The sequence below is a fragment of the Cryptotermes secundus genome, unplaced genomic scaffold, assembly GCF_002891405.2.
Source record: "Cryptotermes secundus unplaced genomic scaffold, Csec_1.0 scaffold423, whole genome shotgun sequence".
Taxonomy (NCBI): domain Eukaryota; kingdom Metazoa; phylum Arthropoda; class Insecta; order Blattodea; family Kalotermitidae; genus Cryptotermes; species Cryptotermes secundus.
The window spans coordinates 1258441-1277763 of record NW_019731985.1 but is presented as its reverse complement, the minus strand read 5'-3'; the positions used below and the strand labels follow the sequence as shown (position 1 = coordinate 1277763).

Sequence of the window (19323 nt, the reverse complement as noted above, 5' to 3'; positions counted from 1 at the left end):
TGGAGTAGCAGGTTTCTCCGAAATGTTTGGTAACTACCAGGCTACACGGGGTCACATCCCACAAGACAGAAGTCTTCGTAGTCAGCCCCATGAGGACCTCAGATCTTTCCCTTTGTCTTGCGTTTCCGTTGTGGCATCGCTGTGATACGGCTGCTGTGTTCAGGTCGAAATATCGCGTTCGTAACACGGAGACTGTAGTTACTGGCGCCAAGTTTTGCGGCTGTGTTTAAGGGGCAGAGCCGCGGTTTGTCTGAATGCGTCAGCTGCAGGCGCATACTTCACCATTGTATGTCCATTTTATGCACTGTGTCCCAATCAGGTAAGCGGGAACGACTTCTCTCCTGACGCACGCAGTTCGAGTCTATCCGAGTAGTCCAGCAATCACAATCTGTATAGTCTGTATAGTTGAGGCAGCATCGCCGAATGAACTAAGAAACGGTGAATGTACAGCTTGAATGGGACATCATAGCACGTATGAGGGAAATGAGAACTGAATAGAAGATAGGACTTAAAGGGACCTAGACGTAAAACGATGGATAATATAAAATGGAAATTGGATGTGACAGTATGAACTGGATTTAACTGGCATAAGACTGGTGAATACGGTAATGAGGCTATCGACACATGAGCTAAGCGGGAGTTGTAGTCCTCTGAAGCCCGATCTGTCTGTCGGTTAACTTGCTGCTTACCCTCGCCAGCACAGTGATTCTTGGTTCCGAATTCCACGGGAATTCTGACCATATTTTACTTTCACACGGCTCTGGGAGCCTTCAGACCGTCATCTCCTGACCTGCCCACTATCTGAAGTCTGAAACTCATTTAATTAGTATTAAGCAGTTCAGTCGTACCTCACAGGAAACACTACGTCTCCGCTACAAACCTCAACCAGTTAATGCTGTTCAGGGAAGGTAGCGATTACTACTAGAAATAGGGCAAAATCTGCTGTACTGAGCCTGTTGACAGAGGTCTTGTATATATTGTACATAGAAATAGGAATTAAAATTAAATTTGTAAATATATGTAAATACTGACAATGGACTTACTAACACAGATTATGACTGACAAATGACAGACCCGACCTCTCGTCAGAGAGGGCGCCCCAAATGAACAGGACAGTAACTTTCATATAAAGAAAAAAAAATCAGGTCATGAGCCCCAATCGGGGCTCGACACCAAGACAGGCAGACTGACTGACCGACCGTCAGTCGCAATGTGACTTTGACTTTGACTTGTTCAGGGAAACAGTTGCTGTTTGTTGTAAGAACCGTACGGAACACGTAAGTACACTGTGTGTAGGCAGAATGCAGAGGTTTTTTAAGATAAAGTAATTTGACATGTAATGATTGCGATTTAAAGAGGTCAATTCCTGCTTTCAGTCCCCTCGAATTGCTGGATATTGGTTATAATGAAATTGTATGGGGGATGAGCTGGAGCAAGGGAAATCACAGACAGGGCAGGCAGAAACAGATTCATACACGCTGCTGCTGTTTCATGTTGCATTTTATTAAAAAAAAGGTCAGTTGGAGTACACAAGCATAACAAAATATTGGATCCATTCGTACGTAACAAGCTACAAACACAAAGATAACATGAGGGCATTAAATCAACGCTTCGGATATTGTCCGGGGCCGGCGGCGGACAGGATTGGTGATTGGTGATAGCTGTCATCACCAGCACACAGAGGAGCCAGGGGTCCGACGTAATTAAAATTCGAAAACAATAATCATTGAGCGGGTAGAGGCGGGCGTCACGTGACATCTCCAAGAAATGGGGTACAGCGGGGGGATGATAGTGAAATGTGGATTTCTGACATATGGCGAGATGATTTCAATGGGGTGGGGGGCAAGGTTCAGTAACACAGTTCTTTTGCTGAACGCTCAGCTTTGATAAAAGCGGTACTATTCTGAAGCAAGTGTTCATGCATGAACACGCGTGGGCCTGATGTAATCACACTAGTGCCAACGTCGATTATATCGTCGGTGAAAAAGACGTCAGCCCCCCTGCCCTGCGTGCTGCACTCTGGTGGTGGTTAGTGGTGCTTCTTGGGCGCGTGGTAGATGTGCTTGTAGACTGTGTAGTGCACCGGGAAGGGCTTGGGCACAGGGACGGGCACGTGTTTCTCTATGGTCACGTGGTACGGCTTCTCCACCGGGTAGGGCACGGGCTTCTCCACGGTGACCGGGTACGGCTTCTCGACCGGTACGTGCACCGTCTTCACTATCGGCACCTCCACCTTCTCGGGCACCCTCACGTGTACGGGGTACGGCTGGGGCACGTGCACGGGGTACGGCTGGGGCACGGCCACTGGGATGGGGTGCGCCACGGGCACCTTAACCGCCTTGACCACTGGAACCGAGAAGTGGCTGACCACCTCGTGTTTCGTGATGGGCTCAAACTCATGGCCACCACCGCCATGGCCGCCGGCGTCGTCGAACGTCTCGTAGCCCCTCTTGTGGCGTCGTCGGCTGTGCTGCTCCGCCGGACCTGCCAACACCAGGCAGCTCAGTGCAGTCAGTGTAACGACGCAGGTCTGAAAGCAGACGGGGACCTCCATAAGAACACAGTGGAACGCTGGGATAGCAGTACCTTGTGACTGCATACAGCGTTGCCATGGTAACGAAACAGCAAGGAAGACGTCAGCTTTGTAACCTTGTGGACTGGGGTGGGGGCGCTTTCTTTAACTGATAAGACAGGTAAATTAAAAAATGAAACACGTACTTTGACACTTCGTTTGCGTCCTGAAGACGTCAGACTATGTTTATGTGAACCCACGAATGTTTGAGCCCGGTGTCGGTGTGGGGGTGGGGGGCAAGGGACCACAGGGCCCTGGAGCCATTTCCACACATGAGAGTGGGATTACTGTCCGACATAAGCCCCCCCCCCCGGTCTATTTGCTGTCCCTACAGATGTATTCTTAACGGGACTAAATCATTAGTAGAGATACTACACTACCTTAATGGAGTTGAGCCCTTCTTGAGAAGCCGCCAGTTGTGCAGCAACTCAAGAACTTCCCAACATTTTATGGAACGCGAAAGTTCATTACCGTGTTCACACGGGCCCTTCACTGGTTGCCCTCTAAGATCCTTTTTAATGTTATCCGCCCACCAACATCTTGGTCCTCGTAGTGGCCGCTTTCTTTCTGGCTTTCCCCACCAATATCCTATACTCATTTCTCTTCTCCATTCGTATTACATGCCCTGCCCAACAGATACTACACTGCATAACCGAATTACGAGGGCCCCGGAAGAAGTTTCAGTGAGAAGACGGCCGATTGTTTCCTGTCTCACGAGTCAGATCCCGGATTGAAAGCTCAGAGTAGGCCGCGACCCCTTCCCGTCACCAATCCTCGTATCGTTTGATATAGCAAGCCGCCATGTTGGCGAACATCGCTAGCACAGTAGCGTATCGTCGCGGGTTCCCTCCCGTACGTACCGCAAGCTTCTTCATGTTCTATGTGTGTCGGTTGCTGTCGCTGCCGCTGCGTCTGTCTGTCTGTCTCGAGAGGCGTGAGGGCGCGCTATTATACCACCAGGCTGACTGACTTTCACTCCTCGCCGTCCGCATCCTTTCGCCGCGCGGCGTGTCCCGTGTCCGTCTCGTCCTTATTATTCCAGCAGCTCGCGCCGGACTACTGCCCGCTGCTGCCTGACCCCAAGCAGTTGGAACAGCGTTGTCAAAATGACCCGGGAAACAGAAGTTCAGGCGTTCTTTGTACGTCGTCTATCCAAAAGCACGACGCATGCGCGCACACGCACGTGTTCACACTGCTAACGTTAGCAGCACGGCGTGGAACTGCTCAGCTTAACCGTTGAAACTGCAGTGGTAAACATACGTACCACCCTACATTTTCTCTCCCTCCCTACACACGTAGTGTATTTGTGTGTTCCGTATGGTTCTCACAATAAACAGTATTAACCGGCTGGGCTTTGTAGCGGAGACGTGATGTGTTTCCTGTGGGCCACGAAATAAATTTCCGAAACTTATTTAGGAGTTAAAAAAAAATAAATTTTGGTCATGCCCCCCGTGGAGGCGGTTCGAATACCTCCACCGTATCCCTGCGAATCCTAGGAGGCGACGAAAAGGGAAGCCAATGCCTGAGGGCATAACTAAGCTACCTTGTTCCTGGGGGGATACAAATACGGGGATCTGGCCCTCCGGATTTGGGGAGAATGTCGAATGTGAGAGAGTAAAACATGGCCGAGAGTCCCGCAGGACTCGGACCCGAGAATGACTGCGCTGGCTAGGCCCAGCAGCAGTTGTAAATGGCAGAGCCGTCCTCTCGCCAGAGAGGGCTCCCCACATCAAGAAACCGCAACTGTCTTCACAGTTACAGAAATCTGGTGTTGTGCCCCCCAGATGGGTGCTTCACACCGAGATAGACTGGCTGACTTACCATCGGTCATATATCTCCTCAACGAGACCTGAAACTAAAAAAGGCTGTCATGGCAAGTCAAGCGAGGGACCAGAGGGACACGCAACCCCTCACTCCCGCCGTTTGGGCCGTCGACCTTATGACGAGTTCAACAGCAGAAACTGAGCAGGTGAGAGATGTGCCGCTGTTGCAGGCAGCGGCCGGTCCCTCGTATCCAATTCTGCTTAGAGAGATTCTAAGAAAAGGGCATTGTGGTAAGGAAAAATAATTGAATAGTGGCGTGAGACCCATAATTTGGGAGGACGGGGCGGGGTTTACCTGATTCCAGGGATGTTGAGAACCTGCGAGGGAAAGCGGTCGGGCGGGTCGTGACACCGACCGATTCGCTTTCGCCGCGATGCTCAAGTACAGAGCTACTAATTTAAAGACTCCTCCTCGGTAAGAGCGGAAGCTTCAGCCCAGCTTCTCTCTCCTCAAGTTCCATGTTTCCTTGTGGCTGTCTTCTGACAGGTTGCCCCAACCACAGCTGTTACTGCATTGCTTGTGTATTTTCGTTCCGACTGCGCGTCTATCGCATGTGCAATATTTCACTGCCCTGACAACACTCGGGCGACCTGTACATCGTCACGCACTTCCTCGTTATGTAACACTTTCTTCTCTTAGCATTGACGGCTAACGGCGGCCGGAGCTAGAACCTCTCATTCATATCCACTTAGTATGCGCGGATGTGTGCCTCCACGTCTCATATGCGATTTCACGTCGTGAAGCCGTATTTTTGCTAGTAGAGTGATGAAGGGACATGTGTACTTGACACAGCATCATTTAATGCATCAAGAAATGTCAGATTACATCAGTTCTTTATACAGACCAATGTGTGGACGAAATGAAATGTGCTGTCCTCAGCTCGATGATTGATTGAGCGAGCGATATTATGTTGCCATTGAATCGGATGTTTCGTGTATCTGGACGGACGAGGCCAGGTGTTCGTGAGTACGTCGGCTGCTTTTCTTTCGCAGTGAAATGACAAATTCACGTCAGCACACGCAGCCGCGTGGCGTGGCGCGACGTGACGTGACAAGTTGTATGAAACTCGTAACAAGTTAGGAAATGTATTTGTTGTACTTGGTTATACTTTCCTGTGTTCGCAGTTCGTAGCTGCGTCCTGTTGATTCTGACGCATAAAATTCCACAGAGATTCAAATTTGGTCAGAATCAGTCGAGCGGTTCCCGAGTTTTGAAACAGCGTGTAAACCGCTTTTTCTGTAATGTTAGCCATAACCGCAAGATTCTCCGTTCTACAGCTTATGTTTGAAACGTTTTGCGCTAAGAGCGGGTTACGCTCGAGATGCGCTCAGAAACGCGCCGAGGTTGTCATGTAGGTGCTTGTTATTTTTTAACCGAGATTGGCGAGCAGTGTTACATTTTAGTGAAGCTCCCCAGGATGAAATCTCATGAAAATCCGTTCCCCTGTTCTCGACTTGGCTGGTAAATGCGGATAGACCGACACGGCGGAAGCTAGTAGGCGCACTGTTGCCACAGGTGACGACAGAAACCTTGAGAGGGTCACGAGAGGAATGTAAAAGTGTCTCGGTTTTCAGGTTGTCACGTAAACAAAGGCGCATTGTACGTAGCAGAGTTAGGAGAGAGTGTCCGCTCTCCGCAGTGAGTGCACTCCCATGCATAACCGCGCGCTCACCAGCAGCGAACTCGTGACGACCGACCGAAGTCCGGAAACAAAGATGGCCACGGCAGGTTTAGTCTCTCTGTCGTCACTATCGTGGCAAATGCTAACTTAGAATTTTTTTTACCTGTATTTTTCTTTGTTTAATGCTCCGATGATATTGTGGCATATAGACCCTTTGTTAAACGGTGACTCTGTAAACAGCGACCGTTGCTACGCAACAGCTCCGTGAACATGTTCCCGTTGCAGGGCAGCATGTTCTTAATAACGTAACAGTTGGACTACAACAATGGAAACGGGATATTTTCTACGTGGTGCCGAGATGTTACATGCAAGTGTGACAAAATAACTCTGACTCTAATATCAGTTGAGTTCTGCACGGGAGGCTCTGAAGACAGGACCTGAGCGCGTGAAGCTGAGGAATCTCCACTGTTAGAAGCCATTATTGTTATTGTTTGTAATTCCGAGTCGTGTGTATATGTGGTTAATAAATCCATTTACAGATCCAAACCCCGTCGATGGTCACGAATGCACGTGACAATATCATTGGATTGCGCTTGCGCTAAGGGGAGCGCTTAGGGCCGATAGTCTAAGAGATCGACGAACTGACTCGCTGTGTCCGCCCGAAGCGCGCATCGCCTCGCTTGCTTGTGGTGACTAGGCAGTGAGCTGAACGACCGAGAATCGGGGTTCGATTCGCGGCGTGTTTGGAGATACCTCTTCGCCCAGCAGCCAGACCGGCTCCGGAGGCCTCGGGTTCTGTTCCCGCGGGGTAAAGCGGCCGGGACGTTACGCTAACAGCAGATTCTGAGGCTCTGAGGAAGGAAACAAAAGAAGTTGGTGTAATGTTGGTATTCCTGTACCCTGGAAGAATAGATCGTCTGGACACAGTATCAGTTTCGATATCTGAGTTTCCCACAGGACTGAAGGTCCCCCCCCCCACACACTGTTTAACTTCGAACGGTAAGGCGATGTTAACGAAGAGTTCTGTCTTCAGAGATATAACGCCGTGTAGTCCGTTGAAGATCAACCGACATTTCGGAAGAACAGACGTGACGAAGAAACCAGCATGAAGCAGCAGACAGTAGGTCTCTGAATACATCAACATTTCAGCCGATCTCGCGCTGCACGTAACCTGCGACCAGACTGGACGTGTTGTGTTCAGCTTCTTGTTGGCGTCGCCGCCGATATATGGGACTGGGCCGTGGAGTGGGGCACGGCTCTTGTCACGTCGTCACCTTAACTACCGGAGCCAATTTTGTGGAACGAGACTTTCTACGCACAGTGGCCTGGGCGCTGTCTGTAATTTCCGCGTGACTATAGACTTCATGCTGAGAGGCGGGGCTCAGCGGTCGGGAGATTCAGGGTTCATATCTCGACTGCGTGACGCGTTCTCAGCTGAACTATTGCAAGACTGAATACAAAAGGGGGTTATGTTAGTGGCGTTCGTTCCCCCAAACATTTTGTTTGGCCCGTCGAAACCTGAAATTCATTTCAATGATGCGTATTTATAAATGTAGTTATGACCTCACAGAGAACACACTGCTTCCATACCAGAAGCACGAACCGCTAGCTTTACTGTGCGTTGACCCAGGCAGTACGGTGTGCTCTGAAGAAATGGTTAGCGGGAATTATGAATGGTGTGAGCACAGGGTAACCTTGCCTTGCCTGTGCGCCGATTGAAAGTCGTCCACGCTGTTTGTTGTTGTGGTCGCCAAGGAAGCGGGGAAAGTCGCCCTTGTTGCTGACAGGTTGCAGTCTTCCCGCATTTCTTGTGCTTCTGCGAGCTTTTGGTTTCTTCTGCACATTCCGAATTTTTATATCATGAATTCAAAGTCACGGGTCTTGAACTTGATTCCGTTCCCTCATCCAGCTGATGGACGGCACAGCTTTCTCCATCCGGAGGAGAAAGTGACGGGTCAGGGGCCGGCCGACACGTCACAGCGATATGTAACTGTTATGTCTGGGCCCGCTAACTAACTCACGGAGCAGCTTAATTAAGTAACATCGCCACTAACCAGCGTACAGACCAGCTCAGCTGAACAGGAAATTCGGACATCTTATGCAAAATGAATGTTCTTCACTACCAACAAAATATCTCTTCGTTCGACTTCGTTGCAAATGATGCAGACCAAGTTTCCCGTCCCCGCAAATAAGGAATAAAGTTTCCGGCCGTGCCCAACGATTTAATCGTAGGTTATTCGCTGACGGTATATCATACACAGATGTTACGCAGATGAGTGATGGGAAGAGGACGGCGGGCCAGCGCAACCCGCCGTCCTCTCTCTCCGTATGGTCACCGCACGAGAGAGAGGGCGTTCTTCACGGGCGTTTTTGTCGCGTCTCACACCTTTCCCATCTGGCTCGTGAGATGAAAGTGTGGCACTGACCATGCGCATGCCCTCACAACCCGGGTGACCGAGTAACCGGGGCTCGATTCCCGGATTTTTTCTTCTCCATGGCGTCCGCAAGAGCCGATCACAGTGGCCGCGCTGTCTAAGGCATGAACTCTCATCGCTCGCTTGAACGCTGCGATCGTGGGTTCGAATCCTACTTAAGGCATGGATGTCTGTGTTTATTCTGTGTTTGTGCTGTGACGTGTAGGTAGCGGGCTTGCAGTGGGCTGATCCCCCGTCCAAAGAGTCTTACCGGCTGTCTATAGGATTAAGAAGCTGAAGTGAAACAAAGCGTTTCGCGGGTGTCCTATGCTCCGAATTGGGAGCAACAGGAAAAGAGAGAAAGATGGCTCCGCACTGTCTCTGCTGCCCACGTAGCCTTCTGCACGATGGGTACCGGGGGCAAAACAGGCAGGGGCTTGAAGCTGACCACTCATACGCATGTCGTGGCGACATTAGGAATGCGTGGTGCTATACTTCCAGTCCCCCCATACGACTTCATGACGAAGTGAATGGGCGAGACCAGTTAGAAGAACTGGTCGTAAAGAAACAGGGCATCAGGATGTGGACTGGATTCAGCTGGCTCAGTATAGGGCACAGTGACCAGCTGAGCAACAGTCAGCTTAGACTAAGACGGCAATAATAGAGGGAGACGCGGTTTTGCTTCCACGGCCTGACTGGCAGGCAGAACGTGACGGCCGGGTACCGGAAAGGCAATGACCGATGTCTGAACCGTGGTGTTGGAAATGGGCATCGTCCGGTTCCCACGGCACGACCACACGCCGGCCGCTGGCTACGAACCCGGAAGCAATGCATAAGAAGGTTCAAGTTCGTATCCAGGACCTCTTAGTAAGCAACTTACCCACCGGCTGTTGAGTGTAGTGAGTGACCTGTCACGAAATATTACCCAGGGCGCCGGACGTGGGCTCATTTTGATTAGATTCATGTGGTTCAGGTTGGGGGCCAGTGGCGGGCTCTTGTGGCGGGGTAATGAACCTTCGGGTTTCTTGACTAACCTAGCAGTGCTTCAGTTAGAAATGTGACCTGGAAGCCTCCCGAGGTCGGGAGATCCTGCGGGCTATTATGGCCTGGGGGAGGAGGACCTCTCCCTCCCCAGGGGCATTGTCAGAAGAAGCGGGAGTACACAGAGAAGAACATGCCTTAGGGTAGTTCCACACTATGGGTCAGGAATCAGACGTGGACTGCCTAGAACTGAACCCAGTTCTCCACAATGAGAAGTACAGGCCAAGTAGCGCAGTCGCAGTCGCAGATGTTTCTGCTTCATAATGCCAAGCATTGGTGCTTTTTCCAGTAGGCCTCCATGCTTAATACCGTCAACGAGAAGGCTCCTGTGTTGCCATGGAAACGTGTAAGCAAACGCCGGTGCCGTGCTGTAACTTTGCTTCTGTAATTTGATTCCGCGCGCTGGCCACTTGTCAAGAGCTCTTAACTGGATTGTTAGTGTCGCATCCTCCATGAATATGGATACATTTAAATTTATTCAGGGTACATTGTAGACGCATTAGTCGTCGCTAGATGGAACGGCCACATGCAAAAATAAAAAAAGGGGCATGTTTCAGTATTCTTGGCTGTGCAGAAATGGCGCCATCCGGCGTGACAGTCAAGTAATAAGCCCCCTCTCCCTCACGCCTCCCTGGAATATCCTTATAATGGAAGCCGCAGACACCTGACGCACGCGCGCGTGCTCACGGCCCTGGTGAGGGACACATCAGGCTCATGCGGTCCCTGGGGAGCGCAGTCGGTGTGGGAGCGTGGTTCGATTCTCGGTAAGGGTAAGAGTAAGAGTTCTCTTCTCCACGACGTTTACAACAGCTCTGTGGCCCCAGCGAACCAGCTCTCCTGTGGCCGCCAGCGTCTCTTTTCTTGGGAGTAAAGCGGCCTGAAGTTGAAGCTGGCCAGTTATCGTCTGGTACCGAGGTTGAGGAAGTATGGAGCCATACTTCCACTCCCCCCATCGTCTTCAGGACGCGTAAGTAGGAACCGTGACAAAGGGACGGCGCTTGCCCCAGGAACAGAAAAGAAGCCCTTCATTCTGTCTGGCGTCGCCTCATCACCTTGAGACAGACCTGCATGGCAAGACGTGGTCAGTGTCGGCCGATGCGCGCGCATTCATGTGAAGTGTTGTCAGTCGTGGGGTAATATTAAAATGGATCTCAGAGAGCTAGGACGTGATGCACAGACATAGCATATGGTGGGATTTGAGGTTATCACACTGGCGGTCATGACGAGTGCTGTCTTCTGGGGTATAACTCCGTGTAGCCAGTCCGTTGGAAGTTAAACCGAGTGCTTCTGTCTCAGCTTATCCTTAGAACGTGAAGATGGAGGCGATGTTTTCCTCCGAGACGTCGGTTTGACTCCCAACGGACTTCCCAGAAGATGGTACTGTTCTAGATTTGAAAACGCGACGAAGTTGAGACAGGGAACAACACTAACAAGCGAAACTGCGTGTGAATGTGAAACTTTGTCTCTCACTCACATCGTGTCGTCCGTCGCGTCGCGTCTCGTCGCTTCAGCTGAGGGCATCCAGCCAGAGGTTCGGCCCTGTCGGTAGAGCTGCAAATGACGGGCGGAGGTAAGCAGAGTTTTGTTCCATGGCAACACAGTTCACTATGCTCAGTAGCTGGAAACAATGGGCTGCCTCTCTCTCGCGGGCGCCGGTTACACAGCCCAACGCCGCTTCGAATCGCCGTCAGTCCGCTCTGCATTGCTGCAGTGGAGATGTGCCGTGGAGGACAGTGGCAGGAGCCACTTGGGAGGAGGGGTGAGATTTGGTAGAGGTGGCAGATTGGCGGTGGTGATGATGATGATGACAGAGTTTGAAGGTGATACCGTGTAGTCTGTAAGTTCGTTACTATATTTCGGAGGGACCTACTGTCTCCATCCTCCGTAAGCCATGAAGATCGCATAGCAGCTTCTTCGAAATGTCGGTAACGACCTTCCAGACTACACGGCGTCATATGTCAGAAGGCGCCTTGTCTCCAATAACAAAGCCCAACCGGTTAATGCTGTTTATTGTGAGAATCGTGCGGCCGCATACAGATGCACTGCGTTGGTACACATAGTTACCACTCAGTTGACAGCGAGGTGGGCCCCCTTGAGCATGGCCCTGAGGCGGCGCTGTTCGCGCGGCCCGATTCCCTCGCAGGCCGACAGGCGGATGTAGCGCGGAGGCCGTGCCGACGCCTTATCCAGCCCGCAGACGGTCACCACGTCGCCCAGCGTCACCTCAGGACAGCGGCACAGACTCAGGACCTCCAGCCCCGGGAGGTGCTTGAGGGCGGTGCCCGGCGCTATTCGGGGCGACTCCAGGAACAGGCCCTCCAGACGGCCCCCGTGTCCTGCAACACAGTTCGAAATGGAAGTGAAGCGCCACTCGTCCGTAGCGTCGGCGCCAAGACACAGGACAGGAAGAGACCTCGCCGAGCGTTCTGGCCCGGCGACGTCTTACTGAGAATGCAGGGGGGCAACCTAGCGTCCCCTCTAGGGCTGGTCTTGTGTAGTGACACGTTTCGGAGAAATTAACTGCTTTCCATTTTCAGGGTAAAAGTCACCAGAGGACCTTACTGCTTCTGTCTTCAGGGTAGAAGTCACTTGTACCCTGACTACTAACACAACCTTAGTTACAGACATTTCGAAAGAACTTTTCTCTCTATCTTCGGGGTATAAATCACTTGTATACGCTTGTTAGTAATGCTACCGCGCTCAGAGCCAGTCTGCTGTACGGAACAGGGTGCGTCGCGCCTTGCCTACCTGCAGCCAGCGTCGCCCGCCAGAAGCACGGGGGAACGTCATGGTCCCAGCTGAAGTCGTCGCCGTCCGCGAAGAAGAGGAACCGTAGCCTCCGGAGCCTGAGGACCGCGCAGTCGTACCCCGGACACGTGGGGGGCATCACGTTGCCACATCCGCTCAGAACCAAGCGCTCCAGCTTCGGGCACGTGGAGAGGATCACGTGGACGTCCACTTCCTCAATAACCTAAACACACAGATCTACTCTAGAATCCGTCTTAATATTATCTTTCCGCTTTCAAATTAAGGTTTTACAGCCATAATACGTTTGTGTGTAGCAAACTAATAGCCACCAGGTACTATAGGAGGCGGCAACTGAAGTAGGTTGTCATCTTCACAGCAGAGCGGTAACTATATGTACCATATCAATCCCCCCCCCGCCCTACATAGTGTATCTATACGATTCTCACAATAAAGAGCCATAATCTCCTTATTAACTGGTTGGTCCTTGTATCAGAGACGCAGTGTTTTATGTGACATAGGAACTGGCTTTCTTCTGTAAGTTATTTAGGCGAACGTTTTGCCTACCGAAAGATAAGTTAGGGAGTGCAACAGTGTATGGGCGCGAGCGTGCCCGAGGTATGAACTCCGGCCCACCTGTTTGTTAGCGACACAGCCACGCGTGTGTCCGAGTGGCCCCAGGGCTGCAGTTTGAGTGCCTTGGCGCAAGGGACACAGGGATGGCGGATGGGGGCGGAGGAGAAACATGAACATGTCGGCGAGATTACAGTCAGCACAATACAACGCGTCTGTATGCACAGTGTTGTTGACTACCTGACTCTCAGTAACTCTTCGTGTCGCTCACTTCACAAATAACGAAGGTGTGATGTGTTTTCTGAGAGCTAGGAACCCGCACAGTGGATCTGTGTGTCCAGATCCGTTTTCGCAATATTCAGTGATTATTTCTCGCAGTGTTTGTGTTTCCTGTTGAGGAGCTACAAAGCCATCCGCTGCTCTAACTTCAGTATGGAACTTCCCACCGCTTTACCCTGTCTGCAGACTACCGTAATGAGGCGGGTCCGCCCGCAACAAGTGTTGCATCTCCTTGCCCCCCCCCTCCTCTGCGTCCTTGGATTTAAAGTTTCCACTGCTTGTTGTAATGCTGTATGTAGATGAACAGGCCAACTGTTCGGTGATTACGTGACTAATTAATGTTGCGTACGGTGACGTTCAGTTTGCATGCTTACGACTGCCAGGCAGTGGCGCTAGTGTCACCCGTGTCTCACAAGTTTATCCCCCGCCCCGTTCCGCAAGAGACTGAAAATCGCGAATTTCGTACGGTCTCCAGGGGTATGACGTACGAATTAAATTTAATGAAAATCCGTGTAGTGCTTCTCGCTTTGGAAAGGGGGACACAACAGCAGCCGACACCTTGAGCTCGAGGGACCGCAGGGCATCTGCGCCGTGCTGCTCCAAGATCGGGGCCACGTCGTCGAAGGTGAGGCGACTGCGTTCGCCACTCGTGACGCACACGACACTCAGCAATCGCAAGGCGTGCTGCATACAGGTCAGGGGCGAGAGCACGTCGTGGGACGTGGAGCAGTCGAACCGGACGTGAAGCAGGCAAGCCTCAGGACACAGCAGCACGGCGAGCTGCAGGACGTCCGGGGGCAGTACTGCTTGTGGCGACATCCTACATCGAACCTGTGGGCACGACGAAGGAGATTCAACAAACGGGGGCGTAGAATGGGAGGCAGTAAGAGAAGAGAGACCAGCCTGGCCCTCCATCCTCCTACAATGACGCTGTCATTAGAGATGTAGGATGATTCCTGAAAATCATTTGGAATGGAGCGGCCATGATCTGATCTAAGGCAATTTCACAGTATTTGCTTCGAAGAAATGGGAAGACCACCAGGAACCGCGATCAGGTTAAGGGGATTGTCCATCCCAAATTCCATCAACGAACAAGCCATCAGTGAACGTCTGATGTCTTTTCGACTAATATTCTTTGAATTTAGGAGTTCGCAGGAACCTGGCGCCCAGCAGGTATACCCGTGTTTGATAGTAAACGTACAACGTGAGAGAAGTCCACGTCTAGGTTTCGAAGTCGGTACTTGGGCAAAGGCTCTTTGTGTCGCCATTGCTCTCCGTGTAGCAGGTTGAGCGCCGTGACGAGCTGGTAGTGTCGCAGCATTTGCAGCGTCGGGACTCTCCTTAGGATGGTGCATATGTCTGTCGCGGTGACTTGCACGGCGCCCAGGTGCAGTTCTGTGAGGCCCGTGGAGGCGGCGCCGGGCTGCTTCTGGCGCGCAGCATGGAGCGCCCTGGAGACAGACATGTTCACGTCTTGTAGGAGAAACGTCTTCGGCTGGTGACGAAATTGGAAATTATATTTTGAAAAGTTATGATAACCGTCAGCTGATGTTGTTTTGCAGGTATGTTCGTAAGTTGGTATAGCCCAACTAATTTGGGTAGATGTCTCTCAATGCGCATTAGAGGTAAGCTACTGCTGACGGGAGTGTCTGGAGCAAGTTATTTCATGCGATATTTATACGTATCAGCGAAGTGTATCTCATACTATGACCTCCCTGACCACAAAAGTGCAAGTGAACGTTTCTGCGCACCTAGGCAGGGTGTTCGTGGTCATCCTAAAACAGACATAGTGTACACGCAAGGGCTCTCACTTTAACATAGCTTCTGCTTCCGGCAGCCATCCCCTCTGTCCTGCATCGGACGGGAAGTCCAGGGCGGGACCCAGACGACCTCTGTAGAAGAGCTCACCGTCAAAGTCGAGACAAGTGACTGTCGAGGGCAGCCAGGACAGGGACTCGGGTTCGAAGCTGTCCCAGCGCGACACCAGCACCTTCTTCGTATTCTGCAACAAAACAGCGCCCCCACCCCTCCCTCACTGTTGTGAGATGTCGGTGTCATGTATGATCTGGTATGTGACGCCCTGAGGTTTCGACTGATCCTACCACGTCCATGCTCATGGTAGATGGGCGGATTCATTGGAAACATTGGTGACTGTCTACCAAACTACACGGCGTCACATCCCAGAACGTAAGTACTCACCACTGTAAGAACCTCAGTTGCCACATATATTCGGAGGAAAATGGCTGCACCGCGAAACGTCGTGTTAGACTGACGGTGACATGAGCAGTACTGTCTGTCACGCCTTGGGTAGCCAACCTAGCGGAACAAAAAGTCTCGTCTAGGTACGATGACATGACGACCTGAGTCACTATCTGGTGACTACGCACCTGGCATCTGGTCTTCACGAACTGCAGGAGACTGCGGTCCCAGCTCAGCACGACGCTCTGTGACTTGGGCGTCAGGAGCGTCTTCCAGGCGTCCTTCCAGCATCCAGCCGATCGGCACCGGGACGCTCTGTGGTACGCTCTCAGCAGGAGGTCGTCGGTTAGTGCCCCGGCTGAAACACAAAGGACGGGCAACATGAAGCCCGAGGGAAATCCATTTCCAACTCACAGAAAACACATCACGTCTCCGCTATAAAGCTCAACCGGTTAATGCCGTTTGGGGAAACAGTCGCTGTTTGTTGTGAGAACGATACCCAGCACACAGATACACCCTGCATGGGCAGAATGGTGGGGTTTCTTAATGTTACGGCGACTGGTATATACGTATAATTGCCACTGTGATTTTGAGGATTAATGAAACTGTGATATAGTTTCTTGTCTGATGTTGGTAACGCGTCCTACTTTTATTCTGTCAGTGCTCGGTTCGCATCTAACCGCAGACAAGTGTCCTGACAGAATCTTACCGTGTGTTTTCTCAGGCCGCCTCTGCGGATCCCGGACGTGACACAGAAATGGCCGGCCCATATGCCACATGTACAGGATAAGCAAATTGTCTTTTCGTCTACACCGTCAGTCGTCCCAAGTTTCTTTTCAAACCACGATATTTCCGAAGCTGATTCTAAAACTTAATCTAACCCTCGCTAATCCAGATTAATTTGGCAGGGGGTCATCCGGATCAGTGAAATAAAAGGTGACCCTAAAAGAAAACACTCAGAACGTAAATAAATGGGAAATTTAATAATATAAATAGTGCTGATGCAAATAAAAATAATATAACTGTAGAGTCCGTTACTTAAGAACTACATATAAAAAGACAATACATTTATTCATCGACAGAAGGCTCAGAAGTTGTACTTGTTTTTGAACGCAATAATAGTGCAGGTTTGAAGGAACTGTCTCAAGTTCTGTCTGAACAGACAAGTGACTCCTTCACCTTCCTAAACGTCTTTTTAAAGTACGCACTTCACTGTGAACAGCATTTCTTATGTTTCGATCCGGATTAAACCGGATTAGCGAGGGCTTACTGTTGTTTTGTTTGGGTGTCTCGCCGTAAGGGAAGAACGCAGACCGAAGGTTTTTGAGAGCAGGGTGCTAGGTGGTGGAGAGGGGTCAGCTACACGTTCCGGCAGCTTTACTCCTGGGAAAATAACTCCCGGTTCCCATTGGATATGAGGCTGTTTTGGGCACCGGAGCTGGTCTGGATGTTGTCTGTATATGAGAGAACTCTCTCTTGCCCCTGCCGGAAATCAAACCCCGATTCCTCAGTCGTCCAACCCGTAGCGGGTTTTGATACCGACCAAGGAATTCAAGAGGTTAAAGTTTTTGAAAATATGGAAATGTGTACAATTTCGTATGATAGGGACACACGCGGACGCGGTCTCTGTTTCCTTTAAGGGTCGGGAACAGAATTGTCAGGAGGTCGAGTACTGGTTGATCCGGGCATATTTAATGACGTCGGTTCAACGTGCGAGATTAATCTTACCCACGCTGTCTAGAGGACCTGTCCCGTGTCCGAAGTCCTGGCCATCCCCAATTCTCTCCACCAGCGGAATCAGCACCTCGAGACACAGCGTGTACAGGCGAGGCGGCATGGTTACCTGTGGGAGCAGAGAGTGGTGTCGTGTCACTCAACAAGTATTGCTCTTCCTTGGGCATTGCCGTAATGGATTTGTGAGATTGCAGTTTTAGCGTTTAGTACTGAAATGCTCGTGAAGCGGGAGGCTGCTCGCTCCTTCCTCACTTTCAATAAATAAAGTTAACGTGCGACATAATTATTTTCAGTCTTCAGACGACAGTGGTAACGATATGTACCACGTGATTTAACATTAAAAACTGTCTTCTACCCACACACACACACACACACACACACAAGGTGTATCTGTGTGTTCCGTATGGTTCTCACAATAAACAGCGACTGTTTCCCTAAACAGCATTAACCGTTTGGGCTTTGTAATGGAGACATAATGTGCTTCCTGTAATATAAATGCTTCGGGCTTGCCGTCAGGCGGTAAAATATGTGTCATGAGCCCCGCGGGACTGAGAACAAAGAATAACTGTGCTGACGAGGGCCAGCAGCAATTCAACAGTCATTCTGTTGGGTGATCTCGGACCGGATATCCCCGGCCATTCTGATTTTTCTTGTGAGTTTTGTCACTCCCTGCAGACATACTAGGGACAGTGCCTCTCGTTAGACCTTTCTCTGCACATGCTTTAGAATTCCTGGCATTTGACGCCATACAGTCTAGCTACCGGTAGCGTCGTTAAGTGAACGACAGATCAATAATAATTCGCTTGTAATGTATGCAGGCCTGCGGTGTACTTACTGGATGGAATGTCAGCACGTTGGAAGATACGTACGTGTCTGTCTTCTCGGAACTTTCTAGATCAGCAAATATCGTGATGAAAGGCTGTGAGAACCAATTCCTGGAATTCAGCTCGCGCTGCCCACAGCGGACACACAGATGTAACTTTCCTGTCGGATCCCTGCCTCCTACCGCGGCGGACCTGATGGAGATAGAAACCCAAAGCTACTGTGGAATTTACTCGGTATTCTTAACCAATATGTACGGCCCCCACAGCTGTTGAAGCCGGCCACTGCACACTGTGTGTGATATTGACCTGCCAGAGGAATACGTCCCGAGCCAAGAACGGGTATTCTGCGTTATACATAATGTACACATGTATAATATCGGTCCTTACAGTATTAACTACATTTAGCGGCTCCTAACGGAATCGTAAACATTTTGTGGGAGGGGAGGCCCCTCAGTCTTGCCCCCCCCCGTCCCCCACTCACCTCTGTGTAAGGAGACCCCGGCACACTCGTCCCCGGCCGCGTCGCGGAGCTGACTGCGGGTCCGACGCGGCGCAGGGATCGTCGTGCCTGCCGGTGCTGGCGCGAGGCGTCTGCTGTCGCATTGCCGTATGCCGCTGAGCTTTTGTGGCATGGTGCTTAGATGTAGGGACACACCATAACACCTCCTGCGCCCAGTTCTGTGCGAAGATTGTTGCCTTCTGGCATGTGTCGAAACTCCTCACCTCGAGATGCAGGTATCAGGTTTGGCCGAAACGTCGTTGAACTTACGTTGGACTTATATCCCAGAAGATAGCACAGCTCGTTGGCGTTTCGGGAGAGCCTGTGGGACTTGCTGTCCTTCGTGGCTCTTTCAAGTCTCCCCAAGACACGATTGGCTGTACACCAACAATCACTCAGCTGGTCAAGAAATACTCTGCTACGTACGAAACCCGGCGGTTCATCACCGTGTTCACAAAAGCACGCATGTAGACTGTGTACTGACTCACATATCCTGCCGAAACTGGTTCATCTATACTACATGCCTATCTCACTGTGCTGTCGAGCGTGGAGTCGGTAGGTGAGGCGTGGCACCGCGCGCGGTTCCCAAGGATTTGGACTGTGTGAATCGCATCTCGCTGGAGCTTGACGTGAACTGCCATGGCCCAGCCTGAAGAAAGACGTAAGAAGTTGCCTTGCTTTACCCGGTCGTCCCCTTGGAGACAGGGTAAAGCACTGGGAGGTGGGGCCAGGTTACAGGCGCTGGAGCTTGACTGCGTTACGTTGGAAGAACTGCTTCGGAGTGAAGCTCATCTGAGTGTCCAGTGCTTCTGAATGTTGAACCGGGCTTTAAATGCTTAAAGCGCTTTGCTGTCCGTTACGAGTTACGTTTCTATGTATTTAAATGCGCCCAGAAACGAATGGGCCCCTGGCAGTGTGTGTGTGTGTGTGTGTGTGTACGGGCGCGCGCACGTGCCTGTCCGCCATCCCTCCCATGCGCTCTGATAATGGTCCGGACT

At 51.1% G+C, this 19323-nt stretch overlaps 2 protein-coding genes across 4 annotated transcripts in view; one reads left to right on the top strand and one right to left on the bottom strand.

Moving 5' to 3' along the window:
• Positions 1-19323, top strand: part of LOC111867418 (cysteine-rich motor neuron 1 protein) — a 234117-nt gene that overhangs the window by 119403 nt on the left and 95391 nt on the right. The gene's annotated exons all lie outside the window — the stretch shown is intronic.
• On the bottom strand, positions 2463-18346 carry LOC111867419. Of its 2 annotated transcripts, XM_033752683.1 has the most exons (10): positions 18308-18346; positions 17872-18018; positions 16997-17111; positions 15457-15626; positions 14881-15071; positions 14271-14520; positions 13628-13900; positions 12221-12443; positions 11537-11808; positions 2463-2530 (listed from the first exon to the last, which is right to left on the bottom strand). In XM_033752683.1, the coding sequence occupies exons 3-9, from the start codon at positions 17103-17105 to the stop codon at positions 11540-11542; spliced, it is 1485 nt and encodes a 494-aa protein (XP_033608574.1). In that variant the 5' UTR covers positions 17106-17111; positions 17872-18018; positions 18308-18346; the 3' UTR covers positions 2463-2530; positions 11537-11539. The 2 variants fall into 2 exon arrangements, with proteins under 2 accessions (XP_033608574.1, XP_023713034.1); XM_023857266.2 differs by lacking the exon at positions 2463-2530 and having other exon boundaries at positions 11465-11808.